General features: G+C 40.2%; 3 protein-coding genes across 3 annotated transcripts in view; all 3 read right to left on the reverse strand.

The window, feature by feature from the left end:
* The window catches only part of LOC106011403, a gene marked incomplete in the record, with an annotated part of 26011 nt that extends 16976 nt beyond the window's left edge, over nucleotides 1-9035 (reverse strand). Inside the window, 10 exon segments of the mRNA XM_013080922.2 lie at nucleotides 88-286; nucleotides 1081-1198; nucleotides 1783-1933; nucleotides 2469-2563; nucleotides 4169-4267; nucleotides 5374-5547; nucleotides 5970-6116; nucleotides 7109-7190; nucleotides 7816-7922; nucleotides 8861-9035. Of these exon segments, the coding sequence (XP_012936376.2) occupies nucleotides 88-286; nucleotides 1081-1198; nucleotides 1783-1933; nucleotides 2469-2563; nucleotides 4169-4267; nucleotides 5374-5547; nucleotides 5970-6116; nucleotides 7109-7190; nucleotides 7816-7922; nucleotides 8861-8917 (1229 nt within the window).
* Nucleotides 9036-9523: 488 nt separating this feature from the next.
* On the reverse strand, nucleotides 9524-15140 carry LOC118477475 (probable serine/threonine-protein kinase pats1). The gene is made up of 6 exons (XM_035969010.1): nucleotides 14998-15140; nucleotides 13820-14017; nucleotides 12447-12612; nucleotides 11517-11688; nucleotides 10484-10630; nucleotides 9524-9529 (listed from the first exon to the last, which is right to left on the reverse strand). Exons 1-6 carry the CDS (start codon nucleotides 15107-15109, stop codon nucleotides 9524-9526), a joined length of 801 nt encoding a protein of 266 aa, XP_035824903.1. The 5' UTR covers nucleotides 15110-15140.
* A 1791-nt stretch (nucleotides 15141-16931) lies between these two features.
* The window catches only part of LOC118477477 (erbin-like), a gene marked incomplete at its 5' end in the record, with an annotated part of 4006 nt that continues 250 nt past the window's right edge, over nucleotides 16932-20687 (reverse strand). The window contains 3 exon segments of the mRNA XM_035969017.1: nucleotides 16932-17264; nucleotides 17862-18060; nucleotides 19344-19617. Coding sequence (XP_035824910.1) covers nucleotides 17053-17264; nucleotides 17862-18060; nucleotides 19344-19617 — 685 coding nt within the window.

Here is a 20687-nt window from a genome sequence, read left to right on the forward strand (position 1 = left end):
AGTAAAAAACAAAAAAACAAACAAAAAAGGAAATATAAAAAATATAAAAAATTTAAACAAAAACATTTCTGGAACACTGTGCTTTACCATGAAAGGCCTGCCTTCTCCAGGTCTCGTTTGACCCAGGCAGGGTTGATGCGGACAGAATCGTTGTCGTCTGCCACATCCAGCGAGCTGTAGATTACTGCACAGTCGGTGCTCAGACCTTGGCTCAGCTGCTGCATGATGGCCAGAGAGCTCTGGAGGTGAGCGTCAAAGTCACTGGCGCTGTCTGTCGGCATGATTTCTGTGTGAGGGGAGGGAGAGGGATGGAGAGAAAGGACATAAATCGAGATGGCTAAAGTGGGGAAGTGTGGTGGGGGAGGAGGGGGGGGATAGATAGATAGAGTCATGATGGAGAAAGACCTTTGGAGGTGAGCGTCGAAGTCACTGCCACTGTCCGTCGGCATGATTTTTGTGTGAGGAGAGGGAGAGGAGAAAGAGAGAAAGAACATAAGTCAAGATGGCTAAAGTGGGGAAGTGTGGCAGGGGAGGGGGGGGTAGGGAGAAAAGATGTAAGTCATGATGGCCAGAGAGCTTTGGAGGTGAGCGTCGAAGTCGCTGGCGCTGTCTGTTGGCATGATTTCTGTGTGAGGGGAGGAAGGCTAGAAAGAAAAAGATGGCCAAAGTGAGGAAGGGTGGGGGAACGGGGGAGATTGAGAGAATGAATGAGAGAATGAACTAAAGTCATGATGGCCAGGGAGCTCTGGAAGTGAGCATCAAAGTCACTAGTACTCTGTATAAGCGGAGCCAGAAATATAGTACTAAAGTCTTAGCATAAAAGTCACTATCACTAGCAATGTCTGTGGGCATGAACTTTATTCGAGGTGGGGGAGGGGGTTCTGGAGGTGAGCATCAAAGTCACTGGGTGGCACTGTCTATCAGCATGATGTCTCTTCAGGGGAAGGAAAGATAAGGTATGAGGGAGGGGGGGGGGAGGGTGTAGAGACAGAAGAAAAGAACAAGAGAGAAAGAGGCACCTTCCAAATAAGCAGCTTGAGTCTAATAGGCGCTTTAGTGATACACAAAACTAGACCTTACCGAATAACTGCGCCATGGAGATGGTATGGAAGTACTTTCGACACTGCAGGAACGGCGCACGGTGTTCTCGAGCACGACGGACCAGGCTGCCCTCAAACAGACTAGGCTCCAAAGTACCCTGAGAGTCAAACAAGAGCAAATTGTCGCGGTCATTCCTTAGTGTTGTATCGCTACCTCAGATCCCAAGATCTAGAATGCTTTGGCGAGTACTTTAAGAGAGATCAAATCCTTTGATTCATTCAAATGTCAGCTGATGTATTTCTGTTTTTAAATTAATAAGTTGAAAATTTTGAGTGATTTTCATTTGGTCAGAACACAACATTTTTTGCTACTGTTGTACATTGTAATGTATTGTAAAGCGTTCAGAGCCTGTGTATTTTAATTGGGGTTAAGCGCTATAAATGTCATTTATTATTATTAATTACAAAGTTCTATCTGACGTTTCTGGTCGTTTTGAGTTAATAAGCTGACCACGAGGTCAGAAACCAAGTGTTCTATCTACTCTATCAAAATCCTACAATTGTTCTGAGTCGTAGAAACATATTTTACATACTATTCCAAGTTTTTTTTCTCAGAAAAATTGTATGTAAAATCATTTAGACCACAGATTAACAGTACCACATAAGCAGACATACATATTAATTATCATACTATATTGCTTCACAGACTACTGTCCTCATCAAGCGTCACTGATATTATTACCTCCTTCATGATGCAGTCCGGGCAGGGAAGCAGGAAGTCGTAGATGACACCGTGGAATGACTCCTGGATGAGGGACTCGAAGATTTCATGGATGAGCAAGACGACGTTCTCGGGCCGGGGTCCTTGAACTTTGACCAGCAGCTCTGAGTCACTGGGAGGGACGACCAGACAAAAGTTTCATCAGATATTTCAATCCTGGTTCATCCTTTATGCGAAATGCATCATCATTGGGTGATCCATGAACAGTTTTTCTTCAAAGTGATGAAAATAAAATAAATATTGAGATTTGGATATCAAGGATTGGTTGTTTAGTGAGAGTTTTACAGCACATGTAATTGAATAAGGTCATATGAGCGTGTAGGACTCCAGTTGGTTGTTTTCACATTAGTTCCCTGCATGACCAGATTCTACTTCTTCAAGTCTGAAAGGTTGAAGTAGTTAAAAAGTCACTGTATTAAAACAAAAGGAGGAAACATTTAGCATTTTCTAAAGTGTCCAAAAGCTTTGCCTTTTGGACTTCATAAGGGACATGATTAAACAAATTGGAACTAATAATGGAGTATATAGCCAAAGCAAAATAAAATAAACCCAAAAAACATTTTTGCCTAATTTGTACCATGAGCCCTTTTTGACGCAAAGCTTGATATATTTTAAGTCTTTATTCTATGACATTCCCTGTAGCTGACCTTGTCTGCTGTATCAGAGCCAGATGTTTGTTCTTGTTGAGCAGAGAGCCTCGCTTCCAGATGAATTTACCGTCCGAGAACTGGAACAGACGAACCTACAGACAAAAACTTTGCGTTAGCAAAAAGTGAATTACAAAGCAAACCAAATCTTGTACTAGTCTTAATTTTAGAGAGAGTTTTGTGGCACTTGGAACACAAATAGGTTACATTAGTGCCAAAGATTAGAGGAGTTCCTAGAGAGAAACATACAAAGAAAAGAAAGAGGAGAGAAAAGAATGACTTTTGACATAATAATATGTTTGATAGGAAAGAAGGAGCAAACCACAGCAGATCACCTGCTAACCGCCCACGATGGTTTTCGTTACAGAGCAAAAAAACATCTAGATTTATGAGATTTGTTTTAGTAGAGGTCTTACGGCGCTTGCAACTGCATAAGGTAATATGAGCGCCAGAAGATTAGAGGTGTTACAAGAGAGTAACAAACATGAAAAAAAAAGGAGGGGAGATAAGGACGATAGTTGTTTGATAGGAAAGAAGAAGCAAACCACACCAGAGCACTCGCCAACCACCCACAGGTTTATGAGAGCTTATAACACAGAAGAATGATGTCGTCATATACAGGAAAACAGAAGGGAAAAGAAGAAGAAGACTAGTGACTTTAAATGTAGTTTGAAATCATGAACATAATCACAGGAGAGATAAAGCCCTCCATGATAAAAATATACCCTTGAAAGTCGAGTCAATATAAACCGTACAATAAGACTGCCACAGTAAAGTCATGTAGCCCTCTGCCTGGAAAGGTAGCATCCCAGCAATTGACAATATTCTCTGAGATGTGTGAGTGCGTGCGTGTGTGTGTGTGCGTACGTGGGTTGGTGTGTTCATGCGTGCATGTGTATGCTTATATAGGTTTAATAACCCTATTAATCTTTGAGAAGTGCCACTTCTGCAGTTTCTAAATTAAAAGCAGCAAAGACTAGGACTCAAAGTATGCCTTCAGAAACGGAAGACAAGATTAAGTCATAACCCTGAGCATATTGAGGGACTGAATGTTTTACTATCCCACTAACAGGGGTACAAATCCCCCACTTGTCGTGTGCCACATCCTACCAGGCATAAGGCTAGCATATTTTCATCATACCTACTGTGCCTTCTCTCCAGCTGTCTTGAGCTAATCGGTCAATTAAGGGTCTAGTCAAGAACAAAATAAACCCAAGAAGTGCACACAGCCTGGGCTGCCTTTGAAATGAGTAAAAACACTAACTGTATTTATATAGTGCACAACAATGCTCTACAGCTTGCTCTAAGCACTTTATAATTAATATGCACTTTACAATTAATATAACTCCAGTAGACCTTAGGACACTGAGAAAGATTCTTGGCTTTGCATGAAGCATACAGTGCAAACAGCCAATTAAGCGCTCAAATGCTAACAAGCTGGCAAGATCTTTCGCTGTCTTTAACTAAATGTCCATTCCCACATGCGTGTAGAGCGGGAAATTTGTATAAAGTGCCTTTCCCAAGAACACAATATCGATCCCTTGGCGGAGCTTGAACCCATGATCTTTTGATTGCGATCCCAACAGTCTAATCACTAGATCAACGATCAATACTCGGAGGTGTTTAATAGAACTGTAAGGTCACACCAAAAGACGCACAAAAAAATGATTCAGTTACAACTAAGTGGAGGACAAACTTACCTGAGCCCTGTTGAAGAGACCCGCAGGGAGGTAGGTAAACTTGTACACCATCTTCGTCTCTCTCACCACCTTCATATCATCCAGCACAGGCCAGTCCAGCTGAGGACACACACACATGAGTTTTTTTGTCGTGTAAATGTTTAAGTTCCTTACTAGATAGTTTCAAAATTTGCTCTCTCTACACGAAGAGAGTGGGATAAGGGTATGTGATGTGTCCCACCCCCTCAGAACAGCCTAAGGAGAGCTAGAAGCTAGAATAGATGATAAAAGACACAAAAAAATAGATAGCCGCACACGCACTTAACGATACAAACAAACTGGAGGAGGAGGAGGAGGAGGAGGAGGAGGAGGCGGAGGAGGAGGAAGAAGACCAGCGACTAACTTTAAAGGTAGTATGAAATCATGGACAAAATGATAGGGGGATATTGCTTCATATCTAAAAAATCATTGTATTTACTTATAATTATTCTCATAGTCAGCAATTGTCAGATACGTCTATGAATAAAACCATTACTATGGCATCCCTCCAAAAAAGACATGTGAGGAAAAAAATAATGGTCCCTACTGAAGCAATATTTAGATCAGGGCCAGTTTGGACCAACCGTGGCTGCAAAGATACACCCCAAACAAAAGACAGAGACAGTCAATAAAACAAATTCCACACCCATGAATAGATATCGAAGCAAAACCTACGGGAATTCTCAATGACAGCACCGATTTAATTCTAGCAGTTCAGTTCAGTAAAATCTGTGAAATTGATTCTGGCTGATGAGAGTAAAATAACCTTACAGTGTTGAAAGGGGCGATAAACCTACACAAATTGTTGTCAGCTGATGTCATGATTAATTGAGTAATCGACTACACATCCTAGTAAGCAACAAATTTATCACAAATTTTTTTGTTTCAATAAATTTGTCTTTGGCAATTGATTTTGACATCAGCATGACTTAGATTAGTTTTAGTACGTGTTTTACAGTATTTGCAACACAATAAGGTCATATAAGTGCCGAAGATTAGAGGTGGTACAAGAGAGTAACAAACATAAAAAAGAAGGAGGGGAGATAAGGACGATAGATGTTTGATAGGAAAGAAGAAGCAAATCACACCAGAACACCCGCCACCTCCACTGACTTAGACTTAGGTATAAATTCAAAATAATTTTCTTGGCCGGCTGGTATTATTCTGACTCGTGGCTACATGCTGACCTCGGAGGGCACTTCCTGCGGCAGAAGACAAGGCACTATGTTGACGTTTTCCTTGGGGAGCGGGAAGGTCAGGTCAAACTCTTCCGTGAGCTGCAGCAGCCACTGGTGGAGCTCTTCAGGGTAAGAACACCAAATGTCCGGGATGTAGCGGTGCAGAAATCTGCCATGGTGGTCCTGGAGGGAGGTGAGGGCGCAGTGAGTTAGAATGACACACAAGGTGCAGAGCACAGTCCACGTTTAGCAACATTTTAAATCTTCTCAAGCATACTGCAGATTGATCCGTAACTGCCTGGGAACATATTTGGACGTATTGCCGCTATAACAGAAATTCTAAAAGGGTCTTAAGTTTGTTTCGTTATTTCCATTTTAATGCTTTTGTAACATCAGTGAATATCAACATTCAATCACCTTTCCAATGATATGTAACATGCCATTATAATGTTTACTGCAACATCTGTAAAAGCCGTTTTATTTCCATACCGTCAAATTGTTTAGCCGGACTACAAATTAAACACGTCCAAATGCGTTTTTACTGCCAAAAAAAATAATGATCTGAATAATAAGTTAAGGCACATAACGCAGCATACACGTCGTACCTGGATAGGAGAGTTCTTCACCGACACCACGCAGGACATGACGTTGACAATCCACTGTGGGTTGATGACCACTTGCTGCCGCAGGAAGTCGTTGTCAAAGTACTGCACGGTGCCCAGCTCATGCAGGAACTGAATCGCCTCTCGGATCTGATGTGGCAAATGGAAAGGGAAATTGCTATTTGTCAGGCATCGTGATGAAATTAGGCACTCCTCTAAATAATGAAATAGAAGAAAACAGAATTTTTTTTGCTGGTATGGCAATTTTGATTGAATTTTTGTTTTTTTAGCTCAACACCTTTTATGCCCATTAAAAAAACATTTCTGTGTGGATTTTACTGAAAAACATTGATTAAAGGAACACAAAATTTAAAAAAGTAAATTTACAGTTAACAAGAACTCCCTAGCTTTGGAAGACAACAAACTTTAGCAGCTATTTTCTAGCTAATTTTTATTCTGAAGCTAAGTCGCCCCCACCTCTTTCAATCTGAAATATATCGACTTCTACAGCAGACAGATAGACCTTCTTTTTATTAAAAGCAAGACAAACAAACAAGCTTTGAGGTGATACCAATAACTCCATATGCTCAAAAATTGATGAGCGTCTGATTCCACCGCGTCATGACACATTAAAATTTGTGTTTTACATCACCATCCACACATGTTAGATCGCTTAAAAGGTGAGCTGCTTCAACCATGCCTGTCACGGCCAGCCAATGTGAAAAATCAAATGATCTCTAATGGCCCGCCCCTGTTCAAGACAATCCCCTGTACAAGCGACTACTTCCCACATACTGAGCGCATGTGCCCATATGTATGCATAACTCATCAAATTTCTCTTTTTGGCTTTCGATTATAAGATAATTAAAATTGACAATCCCCCCGAAAACAATAATTACCTAATTCATCGTGTAAAGAATCTGTTGGTGTGAGGAGCAGACTTGCATCTCACCTCTGAAGCTAACTTCAAAGCAAACATTTCAGGCAAGTGTTTTTTTAAAGAAAAAAGACATTGTAGCAGAACGATAATTGAAAAAGTTTTTACTTGGAAAATATTTGTTCATATACTTTGAACATCATGGCCCTGAACTGGAAAAGAATAAACTTAGAACAATCAAGCATGAAAGGAAGTGAAAACTTACGTCTTTCTCATCGTAGATTCCGACTTCCATGCCAAAATCCTTGATCACCTTCCAGGGTAGAATGCTCGTCTGTGCTCTCGCCCTGTGTAAAAGAATTCATAGGACAAATTGAGGGTGAACTTTTCCAAAACATAACTTTGTGTGGGGTCATGACAGAAAAGGATGAATCTATCAGGGATACAAGATAAAAGTGTCAAGATTAAAAACATTTGATCTACGGGGAAGGGGGAGGATGCAAAGATAGAAAACAGTGAAATTTAAAAAAAATCTTAGTATGAAATTCTGTTCATCTCTTAAGAGTTACTTGAGAGTAACATAAAAAAAGAAGGAGGACAGATAAGGATAATACAAGTTTTATTGGAAAGAAGGAGTATACCCCACCAGTGCACTCGCCAACCATCCACACTGAAATTCAGCTTTGTCAATTTTGCTCAATAAGACACACCGCTAATTTAGAATTACAAACTTCTATCTGCTCAGTACCTAGTATTGAGAAATTTTACGTAAAAAATTTTGAGGTTCACATCATGTCAAGCCTTTTCTGATGCAATTTTTTGAATATCTTGATAACTACTCCGAATAACTTTACAATTCTGATAGAGCAGATAGAACATTTGGTTTCTGACCTCATGGTCTTAGTAATTCCAAACCGTCCGAAAAAGTCAGATAGAACTTTGTAATTCTAAGGTAGCGACATAGCTACTCACGCCAGGATCTTCTTCTCCATGTTGAGCCAGACCTTGGGGACCTTCTCCCCCATGTTCTTCTGCTCCAAGGTCACACGCAGCAGCTCCTTCTCCAGCTCTTGGATGCCCTGAGGGAGACATGAGGCTTAGTATTAGTTTTAGTAAGAGTTTTACAGTACTTGCACCACAAATAGGACATACAGCCGGCTTCGTTTTTGCTTTAGTAAGAGTTGGTTTTTTTGTAAGTTTTTTTTATGGCACTTTCAACACAATAAGGTCATAAAAGTGCAGAAGATTAGAGGTGTTACAAGAGAGTAACAAACACAAAAAAAGAAGGAGCAGAGATAATGATGATAGATGTTTGATAGGAAAGAAGAAGCAAACCACATCAGAGCACCCTCCAACCACCCTTACAAGAGTTTTAAGGCAACTGCAACCCAAATAGGTAATGTAAGTGCCAAAGATTAGAAGTGTTACTAGAGAGTAACATACACAGAAAAGAAGGAAGAGAGATAGTTTATTTGGAAATATCCTTTTCACACTATATACATACACAAAGATGGAGACACTCAATAAAATAGACTTCCTTTTGCTGGAATCATCAAACTAAGATATTTTTTTAGCATGCAATGGTGAAAATCCTGACCGCAAGCACTGGTTCTTATCACACAGAAATGCAGTCACAATTAATTCTGCTTTGATGAATGGAGAACAAATTGATATCAATCAAGAAAATAAAAATGTCTACAAAACTAAATGCATTAAAACACGGACTGGCCTGGGTACAGAAGAATGTGCAATGGCAGCTTGTGACCGTGAAAGGATGACATCTCTAGGTATTTCAGGTTAAACAAAACATCTCTCTCTCTCTCTTGCCCTTTTTAACTCCCAGTGGAGCATAGGCCATCAACAACAGACCCGTGTATCCTTTTTCAAGCTGTTTCAATGATGTCCCCGTTTTTTCCATTTCCGCTTGTACCGCTCGCCTCCATGTCATCATTGGTCTTCCAAACTAAACATAGCAATGAGAAAAAAACCCCAAAAAACCGCGGACATGTCAACTTACCGTTCCTACCAGGGAACTGACAAAGTGGAAGCCGGCTATCTGAGGATAACGTTCCATCAGGTCCGACTTGGGAATCTCTGCTTTAGGCACCTGGTGAAGAAATCATTCTTGTTGTAGTAGTTTAGCTGTCCCCCAAGGGTTTTTATGCAACCCGCATAATTTACCTAAATTTGACCATTTTTTGCATAATTTCTGACTATTTTCTTTTATCATTCTTTGTTAAAAATTAACAGAATTGCATAATTTCACATTTTTGGGCTCAGTTTGCATAATTTCAGATTTTTTTTTGCATAAAACCGCGGGGACAAGTTTAGTTTCAGTAAGAATTTTATGGCACTTGCAACACAATAAGGGTCATATAAGTGCCGAAGATTAGAGGTGTTACAAGAGAGTAACAAGCACAAAAAAGGAGGAGAGATCAGGATGATTGATGTTTGATAGGAAAGAAGAAGCAAACCACATCGGAGCACCTGCCAACCACCCACGCTTGCAGTTGTTGCTATTGTTGTATTAGTAATTGTTGCTGTTGCTGTTGTTACAATTGCTGTCTTTGTTACAAATTGATTTTTTGTCTCATATACCTTTTCCGGGCGCCATGTTAATGATTTTATTTGTATCAGACAATCATTCACTACAAGAATGTCAGTCAGCAAGTACAATATTTCAATACTAAAATGAAAAAAACCCCAACAGAATATGAATTACAATATTTAGATCTTTTTGTTAGCATTTTATTTTTTAGTTCCATAGTTGGTTTTTTTATTTTCATAGATTTTGTCACCTATTCTAGCTGACTGGGGGGGGGGGGCATGGCCCTTTCCCACTCTCCTCAGTTGCTGCTATTGTTGCAGAAGTAATTGTTGTTGCTGCTGTTATTACAGTTGTAGTAGTTTTTGTTATGGCTGTAACTGTTGTTATAGTTGTTGTTGCTGTGCCTGTTTCAGCAATTGTTGTCATTGTCACAGCTGTTGTTATTTTAGCTGTTTTTTTTTTTTATAGCTGCTGTTACTGTTGTTGCAGTTGCTGTTGCTGTTGTTGTTGTTATATCAGTTGAAACTCTGCACAATTTCAGCCACATTTTGGAAAGGAAAACATCAGAAAGACACACAACACAGTTATTGGCAGTTTCTTGCACAAAGAAGGAGAAGGGGAGGCAGATAAATAGAGACAGCGACAGAGAGAGAGAGAGAGAGAGAGAGAGAGAGAGAGAGAGAGAGAGAGAGAGAGAGAGAGAGAGAGAGAGAAAGAGAGAGAGAGAGAGAGAGAGAGAGTTTTAGTTTTAGTAGAGGTTTTACGGCGCTCGCAACTGCATAGGGTCATATGAGCGCCAGAAGATTAGGTGTTACAAGAGAGTAACAAACATAAAAAAGAAGAAGGGGAGATAAGGACGATAAATGTTCGACAGGAAAGAAGAAGCAAACCACACCAGAGCACCCGCCAACCACCCACTAAAAATACAGAGAGAGAGAGAGAGAGAGAGAGAGAGAGAGAGAGAGAGAGAGACAGACAGAGAGAGACAGACAGACAGACAGACAGACAGACAGACAGACAGACAGACAGACAGACAGAACAGACAGACAGACAGACAAAGAGTGACAGACAGATCTACAAACACAAACTGACCTGGTCACAATGTGTGCCCACCACAAAGATGGGAGTTTTGGGGGCGTGGCTGGCCACAGAACTCAGCCAAAACTCTAAACCAGCGTGTTCGAACCCTTGCCTTGTAGACCACAGCAGGAGATAAACAGCTCTCTTGGACAGGAAAAACTGGAACATCAAAATGATAATAATATAGGCACAGGTAAATCAATACTGAATCTGTTTTGATTGGAATAACTGATAATAATGATAACATTAACAACAAAACCACAATAATAATAATAATAATAATAATAATAATAATAATAATAATAATAGTACTACCACTACTACTACTACTACCACTACTACTACAACTACTACTACTACTACCTACTACTATTACCATTATTACTACTACTACAACTACCTACTACTATTACTAATACTACTACTACTACTACTACTACTACTACTACTACTACAAAAAAAAAACACTCTAAAAAAACCCCGCAATATTGTCTGTAACTTCCAGAAATTCATCAGACAAAGGTCTATTATATTGTTAAAAATCGTACTATTAGTACAAAGAAAACAACAAACCAACCAACACACTGATCTCCCTAATTCGGAAAAGAAGACCAAACTACAATATAACACGGAAAGCTCGAATTCTTCGGGACCGGACTCGGTAGTTCAAGGCATCCGTAGTTCGAGGGAATCTTACAGAGATAAAAAATAAAAAACAGGACTGCAAACAGTTCGACAGATGTGTGATTTTGAGTTTTCTGTGTTCGACCTATCCGTATTATACTTTAAATAGAAAAAAAAAGACTAGAAAAACAGAGGAGGCCCAAGTATTCTCCCATGTAGCCGCACCAAAGGACATCGCAAGAGGGGCAGACGCAAAGTGACCTGGAGACGTATAGTAGAGTCTGAAATGAAGTCCTGGAACCAATTTGCGGGGGTCGTTGACCGAGATGGCCCAAAACAGACAGAGCTGGAGATCATTTGTTGCTGCCCTAAATGCCAGATGGCGTGACGGGTAATAAGCTAAGCTAAGCTGTAGCCGCACCTGGTGAGTGTTGTAGTAAAGCGTTTGTCCAGCGAAGTCCCAGGTGCTGTAGGTGACCTCTATGTCGTCGCTGGTCCGCACGGTCCATGGCTGGATCTGAATGCCGTCAGTGATGTCCTCCGCGCTGGTGCCAGCCGTCTTCTTCTTGCCACTCATCAATGCACGCAGCAGGCTGGGGGGGGGGGGGGGGTCAAAGGTCAGAGGTGAAACAAATTATTTGAGAATAGTTTGGCAGGAAATATTTTCGGGAGAGTATTGTGTGGAAGGCAGGCATTTTGAAAAGAGTGGATATGGGGGGGGAAGGGGGGGGGGGGGGGGAAAAAAAACCGGTGTGGGAGGGCCGGGGGGGGTTGGAATTTTGGGGGGCGAAGGGGGAAAAAAAAAAATTGGGGGGGTGGGGGTGGTAGGGTGGTTGGGGGAGGGGGAGGCTCGTGGGTAGAGGGAGGAGGGTGATAGAGTGGCGGAAGTAGTGAAGGTGGTTGAGAAGGGGAGGGGGGGGGGGCAGCAGGTGCAGGTGCTTACATTACAACGAATCTGGCGGTGTTGATGTTGATGATAATAAAATGAACAAATAATCCTTTATATGTGTAAACAGTAAAAACGACAACGCTCATAATTAGAGCAAGGACGCTGCAAACGATAACAATTCATCTATCATCTCTTAGTTTAGTTTTAGTAAGAGTTTTAATACACTTGCAACACAATAAGGTCATATAAGTTCCAAAGATTAGAGGTTAGCAAGTGAGCAACAAACACAAAAAAAAGTTGGAGGAGAGACAAGCATGACAGATGTTTAATAGGCAAGAAGGAGCGAACCCCACCAGAGCACCCTCCAACCACCCACTCCATCACCTCTTTCACTCATTACATCTCACAACAAACACACGGGAAAAGAAAGAAAGAAAAAAAACCCCTGCGTCATCACTTCACCTGGTCTTTCCTGCACCTCCCAGACCGACAAACATGAGCTTGGTTCGCCTGCACTCTGTGAACCCGCCCGCCAGACGTTTGAGGTAGGCCTTGATGGACATGAAGCCACGACTGACCACCTCATGGGGCGGGGTGCGGAGGGACGGGTTGCTGACCAGCTTCAGAGCTAAAAGGAAAAAAACACCATGTATGCCGTCAAGGCTCACACCACAATGACCTCAGTCTGCGGTGCAATAGTTATACTCTTTGCTATGAACTATGCATTTAATAGGACATGAGTTTGATGATCGCTTAAAGAAAGATATTTTTGAGAAATTTGGCTTTCTTCCTGTTGGCACCTAATACCCTACACAAACTGGGTTGGCCCTGCTAGCCAGAGTCAAAGCAGTTCACCTCTTAAATGATCTTTTAAAAAAAGAAATCTCCTATACTATCTGTACTATGATCTATGGTGAATATAACAAATCAATCATATCATAATTGCTATAGACATATCTTAAACTGTCTGAGGAGAATAGTGTGCTATAATCCTTAATGAGGAGGATTAAGGTAAAAACACCCCATTCATTTATCTTTATGGAATTTTGGTTTTAAGTGGAGCTTACATATCTGTACTTGCAAATCTTCACCTCATGATTCCGCTCACTTTTAACACAATAACGGCTACATTTCATCAAGGACAGGCTAGTTTAAACAAAGGTAATATCAAAGAAAAGTAGAAGGGCGGCTACTACAGAGTGGTCTTGTAAAACTGGTGAGGCCCTGCACACAAATAAAATTTCCACTCTTGGCACGGCTGTAAAGTATGACATTACTGAACAGAGAAAACAGACAAATAGAAAAAAAAACCCTGCTTCATTAGCACATTTGCAGCCATGTGATGAATGGAAAGTTTCCTAGTGTGTGCAGGGCCTTAGACTCAAATATGACCTATACTGTTGTGGGACCTGAGACTTAAATTTGACCTACTTTTCTGGGACCTCAGAAACTACTTTTCTGGGACCTTAGACTGAAAAGTGACCAACTTTTCGGGGACCCTAGATTTAAATTTGATCTACTTTTTGTGGATCTTAGACTCAAATTTGATCTATTTTTTTTTTGGACCTAGGCTTAAATTTCATATATTTTTGTGGACTTTAGACTCAAATTTGATCTATTTTTGTGGATCTTAGACTCTATTTTTGTAGACCTTGGACTCAAATTTGATCTATTTCTGTGGGACCTTAGACTCAAATCTGACCTATTTTTGTGGATCTTAGACTCAAATTCGATCTATTTTTGTGGGACCTTAGACTCAAATTCGATCTATTTTTGAGGGCCTCAGACTCAAATTTGATCTATTTTTGTTGACCTTAGACTCAAATTTCACCTACTTTTGAGACTGGGCAGATGGCCCAGAGAGCCGGGCAGACTCTCCAGCAGGGGGTTGTTGCAGACACTCAACAGTTTCAGGTTCTGCAGACGGCACATGTGGACGGGCACCGCCGTGATGGCCTGGAAGTCCAGGTGTAAGGTCTCCAGACTGGTCAGCAGGAAGATGACCGGTGGGATACCTCCGTACTCCGTGTCCGCTGAGGGAGCAGAAATAGAGGTTTTTGTTGAAAAAAGGAGGAGAAGCATATTGACACAAGAGAGAGAGAGAGAGAGAGAGAGAGAGAGAGAGAGAGAGATAAAGAAAAAGAAAATGAGAGACAGACGAGAGGGAGAGAAGAAAGAGAGAGATAGACAGAGAAAGAGAGAGAGAGAGAGAGAAAGAGAGAGAGAGAGAGAGAGAGAGAGAGAGAGAGAGAGAGAGATATACATTGAGAAATGGATAGAGAAAGAGAGATGGAGATGAAGGATCGCTATTGGAACTATATGGTGCTAGTGTTTTCTACATTAGCGTAAAGTGCATTGAACATTTTCTTAGCGGGAATGTGCTATTTACGACGTAAAATTTATAACTAATATTATTGTCATTAAGTATGCGGATGGACCATTACAACATTAACACTTTGTGATAGAGCAATGTCAACCAATCAATCTACCAACCTACCTAAAGATGAAATGTTGGAGACACTGATGGAAAAAAAGCACAAATGTGAGGCAGCGTGGTGAAATCACTCGTTCGTCAAAATAACGAAATCGGAGTAACAGGCATTTTTCCACCAGTTTGGACATTTTTATTGAATTTTTATTTTTTGGCTTAACCTCTTTTAAGCCCATATAAAAATACATTTCTAAGTGAATTTTTACTGAAAAACATTGATTAACGGCACAAAATATGTCATTTTTCTGTTTTCAAAGACTCTTTAGCTATTGGAATTACCAAACTTTGGCGGCTATTATCTCGCTGACTTCACCACTGAAATCAGGCAACCTCACTTCCTTCAATCGCAAATATCTTGAATTCTATTCAAGATAAGAGGAAACTTATTTCATTAGAGGCAAGGCAAATAAGTCAGCTTTCAGATGATACCAATATCTCCACATGCCCAAGAGTTGACAAGCGCTAGATTCCACCGCGTCGTGACACAAATACACACTTGAGTACCAAACAAAAGTCACTTACTGATGCAGTTGGAACCAACTCGCGGAACCTTCCAGAACAGGCTGGCGTTCAGGGCTGCTGTTTCTGTCTCGTCCAAGGTGGAGTTTTTGTTCAGATCATACTCGTGGAACATCTGTATCAGTTTCTGTGAACACAAGATGATTAAGGACATACAGAAATTTTGCTTTTTTAAAAAAAAAAATTCCTCTGCCTTGAAATTTTTTTTTACTTTACAGAGCGGATAGAAATTACTTTCAGAGATCAAAATTACTAAGTATTTTCACAAGTTTTTACTAAGTATTTTCACAAGTTTTTACGCAGTATTGTAACACGTTTTAAACCATCATAACCATCTCTCATTGCCACTAATGTCTGTGGTGTCAAATCAGTAATTGTATGGGTTCAACACCATTTCATCAGTGTAAGGATATAAGGTATGGATCCTTGAATTTAAAGCCCATATCTCTTTGGAGCGCTCATCTCAGAAGTGGAAAGTCTGGGTTTGAACCTCGGTTCGGACACAGATTTTTTTTGGTACCTGACTTCCAGTTGGGGAAGTAAAGGTGGCGTGGAAAGGAACTGGCCACCCTACCACAATATGCCGAAGGCCCAGGAAGTTGTCTCACTAACAAGGCAATCCCCAATGTCCAGATCGGATGAGGGAAAAACCTTACTTTAATTTTTATCTCTTAGGGCTGATCCACGTTGGTGTATAGCCTTGAAAAATCTACCAAACAACCCAAATTCAAGAGCGCCCCCGATCAAGGACTCAAACCAGACTCATCTGCACCATAAACCTACATGATATTAACTGAGCTAAGAGTGCACGTTGTGTGAAGGTGGTAAAGATCTTCAAATGGAATGGAAAGTTTGTGAGTTTGACTCCAATGCATGGAGGACGTACGCCTGAAAACCTCTCTCCTTTAATAATAATAAACAGCATTTGTATAGCGCATGTACCCACTCAAAAGCAAGCTTTATACGCTTTACACTATATTATTACTCCAGCAGACAATAGAACACTCGGAAACATTCTCAGCTGGTTAAGCGCTCAAACACTAACAAACTGACAAGATCTTTCACTGTCTATAGCTGGGTACCCATTACCACCTGGGTGAAGTGAGGAAAATTTGTGTAAAGTGCCTTTCCCAAGGACACAACGTCGGGCCTGCGGCTTGAACCCCCGAACTCGCAACCTCACGATTACAACACTAGGCCACCGATGCCTTTAGTTAGTATGAATCCAACAAAGAGGCCAGGTTTGCTCTAACAAGCAAAGTCAAAGCAACTAACCCTACACACTTATCTAAATCATGTAGAAAGGGCTGTAAAACATTACACATCCGTCAAAAGATACATATGTGGAACAGCATTTAACACTGACATACAGGAGCATATTAAAAAAATTGGTGTTCACTCATATTTTGCATAGTTTAGTTTTTGTAAGAGTTTTATGGTACTTGCAACATAAAAAATGTAAGTGCTGAAGATCAGAGGTGTTACTAGAGAGTGATATACAAATTTACAACCCCCCCCACTCCAAACAACAAAATTTAGATCATGTAGGAGGCAGGCTTCCCAGGATGAGAGGTATACAACATCCCAGTAGCAAGACCGAGATACTCGACAGACATTTTCTCCCCACTTGGGAATCAAACTCGGGTCTCCTGCATGCCACAGCCAACCACCTGACTGCTACATCACAGACGCTGATCCTCATTTTTTTCTTGCAATGGCAACAATACATAAAAAACCACTAACAACAAAGTTTTTTCTTTTTTTTTTTGGTAAGTGTTTTCCGGCACTCACAACTGCATAAGGTCAGAAGAGCGAGCCGGAAACATTTAACATTTTCAGTCGGTAGGAAATTTTGAATTTTGCATGGGTGGCGGCCGAAGCCTACCTACTCTTATAGATTTTGGACCATCAAGGGAACTTTAACACTTTGCAGTCACACAGCCAGCAGTTCAAAATACCCCATTTGGTTATCCAGCCAAGAGAGCGACTGCAATGGACTTCTTGGGCCTGGTGCAGAACTGCGCTAGGTGACCAGAACGGATAATTTTCACCAGTGCATTATTGTGCCAAGTGACCACAAAGTGTTAAGGTGCACAACTTGCACATGGGACTTCCGAGATTTTTCTCCCTTATCCGAGAAGGCTCCAACAAAGTTCTGCTCACCTCTCTGCCGATGTAGTACTTGAGAGGCGGGTTCTCCTTGAGGAATTCTTCAAACTGTTCTAAGGGAATCTCAACCTTGGAGCCAGCGTTCACAACCCAGGGAATACCTGATGAGAGGGTGGTTTAGTTTTATCTAGAGTATAATACTAGCACTGACATACAAACAAGACAACAATAGTAGCACAGAGAAAAGAAGTGAAAAAAAACAACAGTCAGTTTTAGTTTTAGTAGAGGTTTTACGGCGCCCGCAACTACATAAGGTCATACGAACGCCAGAAGATTAGAGGTGTTACAAGAGAGTAACAAACATAAAAAAGAAGGAGGAGAGATAAAGACGATAGTTGTTTGATAGGAAAGAAGGAACAAACCACACCAGAGCACCCGTCAACCACCCACAAACAATAGTTAACGTGAACAAGAAATAAACAAACATAACCATTTATGATGCTAACTTATGATCCGAGTAATTCACAGTCAATCTGCTTGACAAAGATTCCATTTTTAAAATACAGCCAAAAAGGTCTCAGATTGCCACCCATTTTTGCCGATTTAAGGGGCCATCTTCATCTTAGACAGATAGGCGTCTTACTCAGTGTCATTATAATGTAAAAAAAGTAAGGCCATATGAGCACCAAGGGTGGATATCAACAAAGAAGTCCAAACAAGGAATCAGACTTACTCTGCACAAAAAAATTTCCACCTACCGGAGAGAAGTAGGGTTTTCAGCTTGCTCAGTTTGGCCAGCTCCATAGGGAGTGTCTGCAGAGGGTTGAAGTTCAAATCCAGCAGTTGCAGGTTGGCCAGCTGACTCAACTGTGCAGGCAACGCCGTCAGAAGCAGCCCCGACAGGACCAGCTCCGTCAAGGGGCTGAACTCCATCACATTCGTTGGCAGACTTCGTACCTTTTTTAATTTTGCAAAGATAGAGAAAATAATTATAATACTAATAATGATAATGATAATAATAAAAATAATAATGATAATAATAATAATAATAATAATAATAATAATAATAATAATAATAATAATAATAATAATAATAATGATAATAATAATCGGCCGGTCATAAACAGATGATTGTCTTTCCACATTGAGAACATAAAAAAAAAATTAATTACAAGTTCTTGTAATATCACCAATAACAACAACAATAATAGTAGCAATGAAAATAAGCCACATTTAGACATAGTTGAAAAGAAAGTATTGTGAAAAGTTAGGATGTAATGTGTCACATGTGTAACTAGTACTTGAAGTAAATCTGTATCAACAATCAAGTCATCTCGTCAAATAAACTGTTGCAGTAAACAGTTTGTTAATATATCAAAAAGATAATAATAATAATAGGCCTAATAATGATAAAAATAATAATATTAGTAAAAATAATAATAATAATAATAATAATAATAATGATAATGATACTATTACTACCACTGGTACTGCTAAAAAAATAAATAAAATAATAATACTTTGTGAATTAATTACTGATGATATCCAATGCATCTGCAGAGGAGAATATTTCTCAAACAAAGGGAGGAGAAATAAAGGTTTAAACAACTTTGTGGCTTTTGCTGAGGCCTATGAGAACAATTCTGGCTGAGAAGAGTTTGCCACATTTTGTATTTGACCCTATCCATACGCCCTGGGGTCATTTTGTACTCCCGGGGTTGTATTCTTCAAATTTTAGAATACTTCTAGTACGAAGATCTCTTTGAAACTTTCAGTATTTCTCAAAAAATCATTTTAACAGACTACTATGCAAAGCCTACGGATCGGATTAACGAGTAAATTTCCTCTTTGGAAAGTGGTGGTACAGCGTTCCCCACATCGTATGAATACGATAGTAAAATATGACGTACGTATAGGGTTAAAATCTCCCATTTCCAACAGCAGCAACAATAATAACAAAATAACAACAGAAACATCAACAAAAGCAATAACAACAAAAGCATTAACAAAAGCAATAACAACAGAAACATCAACAAAAGCGATAACAATAACAACAGCAATGACATCAGAAACGTTAAAAAACCCCCCAGCAAAAGCAATAACAACAACAACACCAACAGCAGCACCCGCAACAACAGCAACAACTGCAGTAACAACAGCAGCAACTGCAATAACAACAGCAGCACCCCCAACAACATCAACAACCGCCATAAGAAAAGCAGCAGCGATGCCGAACTCACTGGCAGCCTTCTGCAATGAAGCCTCTGCAGCGCGGGCATGCGGAACAGGTCCGGGGGCAGGTTCTGAATGCCGCTGTCCTTGAAGGAAACCATGCGCAGGTTGGTGCAGTCTGAGATCCCGGCCGGGAGAACGCTGAGCATCTCGCAGTGCTGGAGACGGAGGTACTGAAGGTTGGGCAACTGTTGGAAGAAGTCTTTGGGCACGTCCGGCAGCTGGGGCAGCTCGTTGAACAAAACCTTGATGGATTCCTCGTACGGGGAGAAGAACTCTTTTCTGAGGAGAGATTACAAAAAGAAAAAAAAGAAAAAAGAAATCAGTCTGTGATTATAATATTAGTTGTAAATGTTTAGAGGAACCCCAACAGGAAGCTATAGAGGCACAATAAGGGATGAGGCAATCAACCAAGGCCTGGATTTGCCGAAATTGGAGGACGTGGCCATGGACTGACAAGCGTGGCGTCGACTGCTCTCTGCCTTATATACCTGATGGTATAGGGAGAGAGTAAGACAGTAAGTAAACGTTTAGCACTGTATTTATTTATTTTCTCTCTCCTTGCACCATCAGGTATACAAAGAAGAGAGCAGTCGACGCAAGGATTGTCCATTCCAGGCCATTTCCTCTAACCTTGGCACATTCTTTATAAATTTAATCCAGGTCGAAGGTGACTGCCTCATTCCTGATCCTACTTTTTTTTCCCTCTATGATTTTATTTTTAATGCTCTCATGCTGGTTTGACCAACGAGTAGTGCTGAGTAAAAAGAACAGACCAAATCTAGTATTTGATCTTTAAAATCTTTTGATTTTTATTAAATGGACTAACTATTCATCAGTTGTACAATAATAGCATTTACGGGTAATATCTACGAGCACATGCTCTCATTTCGGCACTATTTATTACATATTCGTTGTTATCTAAGCACTATTCTTTATGTATATGGTATAAATGTCTGATAGTTCTTTGCACTCCTTTTCATTATGACTTTAATTTCCTTCAGTACTTTACCTCACTTTTTGGCACTATTTATCACATACCAGCTTTCATTTTTAGTTTAGCACTATTTATTACATATTCGTTGTTATCTAAGCACTATTCTTTATGTATATGGTATAAATGTCTGATAGTTCTTTGCACTCCTTTTCATTATGACTTTAATTTCCTTCAGTACTTTACCTCACTTTTTGGCACTATTTATTACATACCAGCTTTCGTTTTTAGTTTAGCACTATTTATCACATACCAGCTTTCGTTTTTAGTTTAGCACTATTTATCACATACCAGCTTTCATTTTTAGTTTAGCACTATTTATTACATATTCGTTGTTATCTAAGCACTATTCTTTATG

The sequence above is a fragment of the Aplysia californica genome, unplaced genomic scaffold (genome assembly GCF_000002075.1).
Source record: "Aplysia californica isolate F4 #8 unplaced genomic scaffold, AplCal3.0 scaffold00105, whole genome shotgun sequence".
Lineage (NCBI taxonomy): Eukaryota > Metazoa > Mollusca > Gastropoda > Aplysiida > Aplysiidae > Aplysia > Aplysia californica.

What these genes read in the sequence shown, in the direction of transcription:
- LOC118477475 (XM_035969010.1), bottom strand. Translation starts at nt 15,109, where the DNA reads ATGTTCCACGAGTATGATCTGAACAAAAACTCCACCTTGGACGAGACA. An exon ending in AGTTGGTTCCAACTGCATCA is followed by an intron (nt 14,018 to 14,997) that starts GTAAGTGACTTT and finishes CTGCTCCCTCAG; the next exon opens with CGGACACGGAGTACGGAGGT. An exon ending in GGAGGTGCAGGAAAGACCAG is followed by an intron (nt 11,689 to 12,446) that starts GTGAAGTGATGA and finishes CCCCCCCCCCAG; the next exon opens with CCTGCTGCGTGCATTGATGA.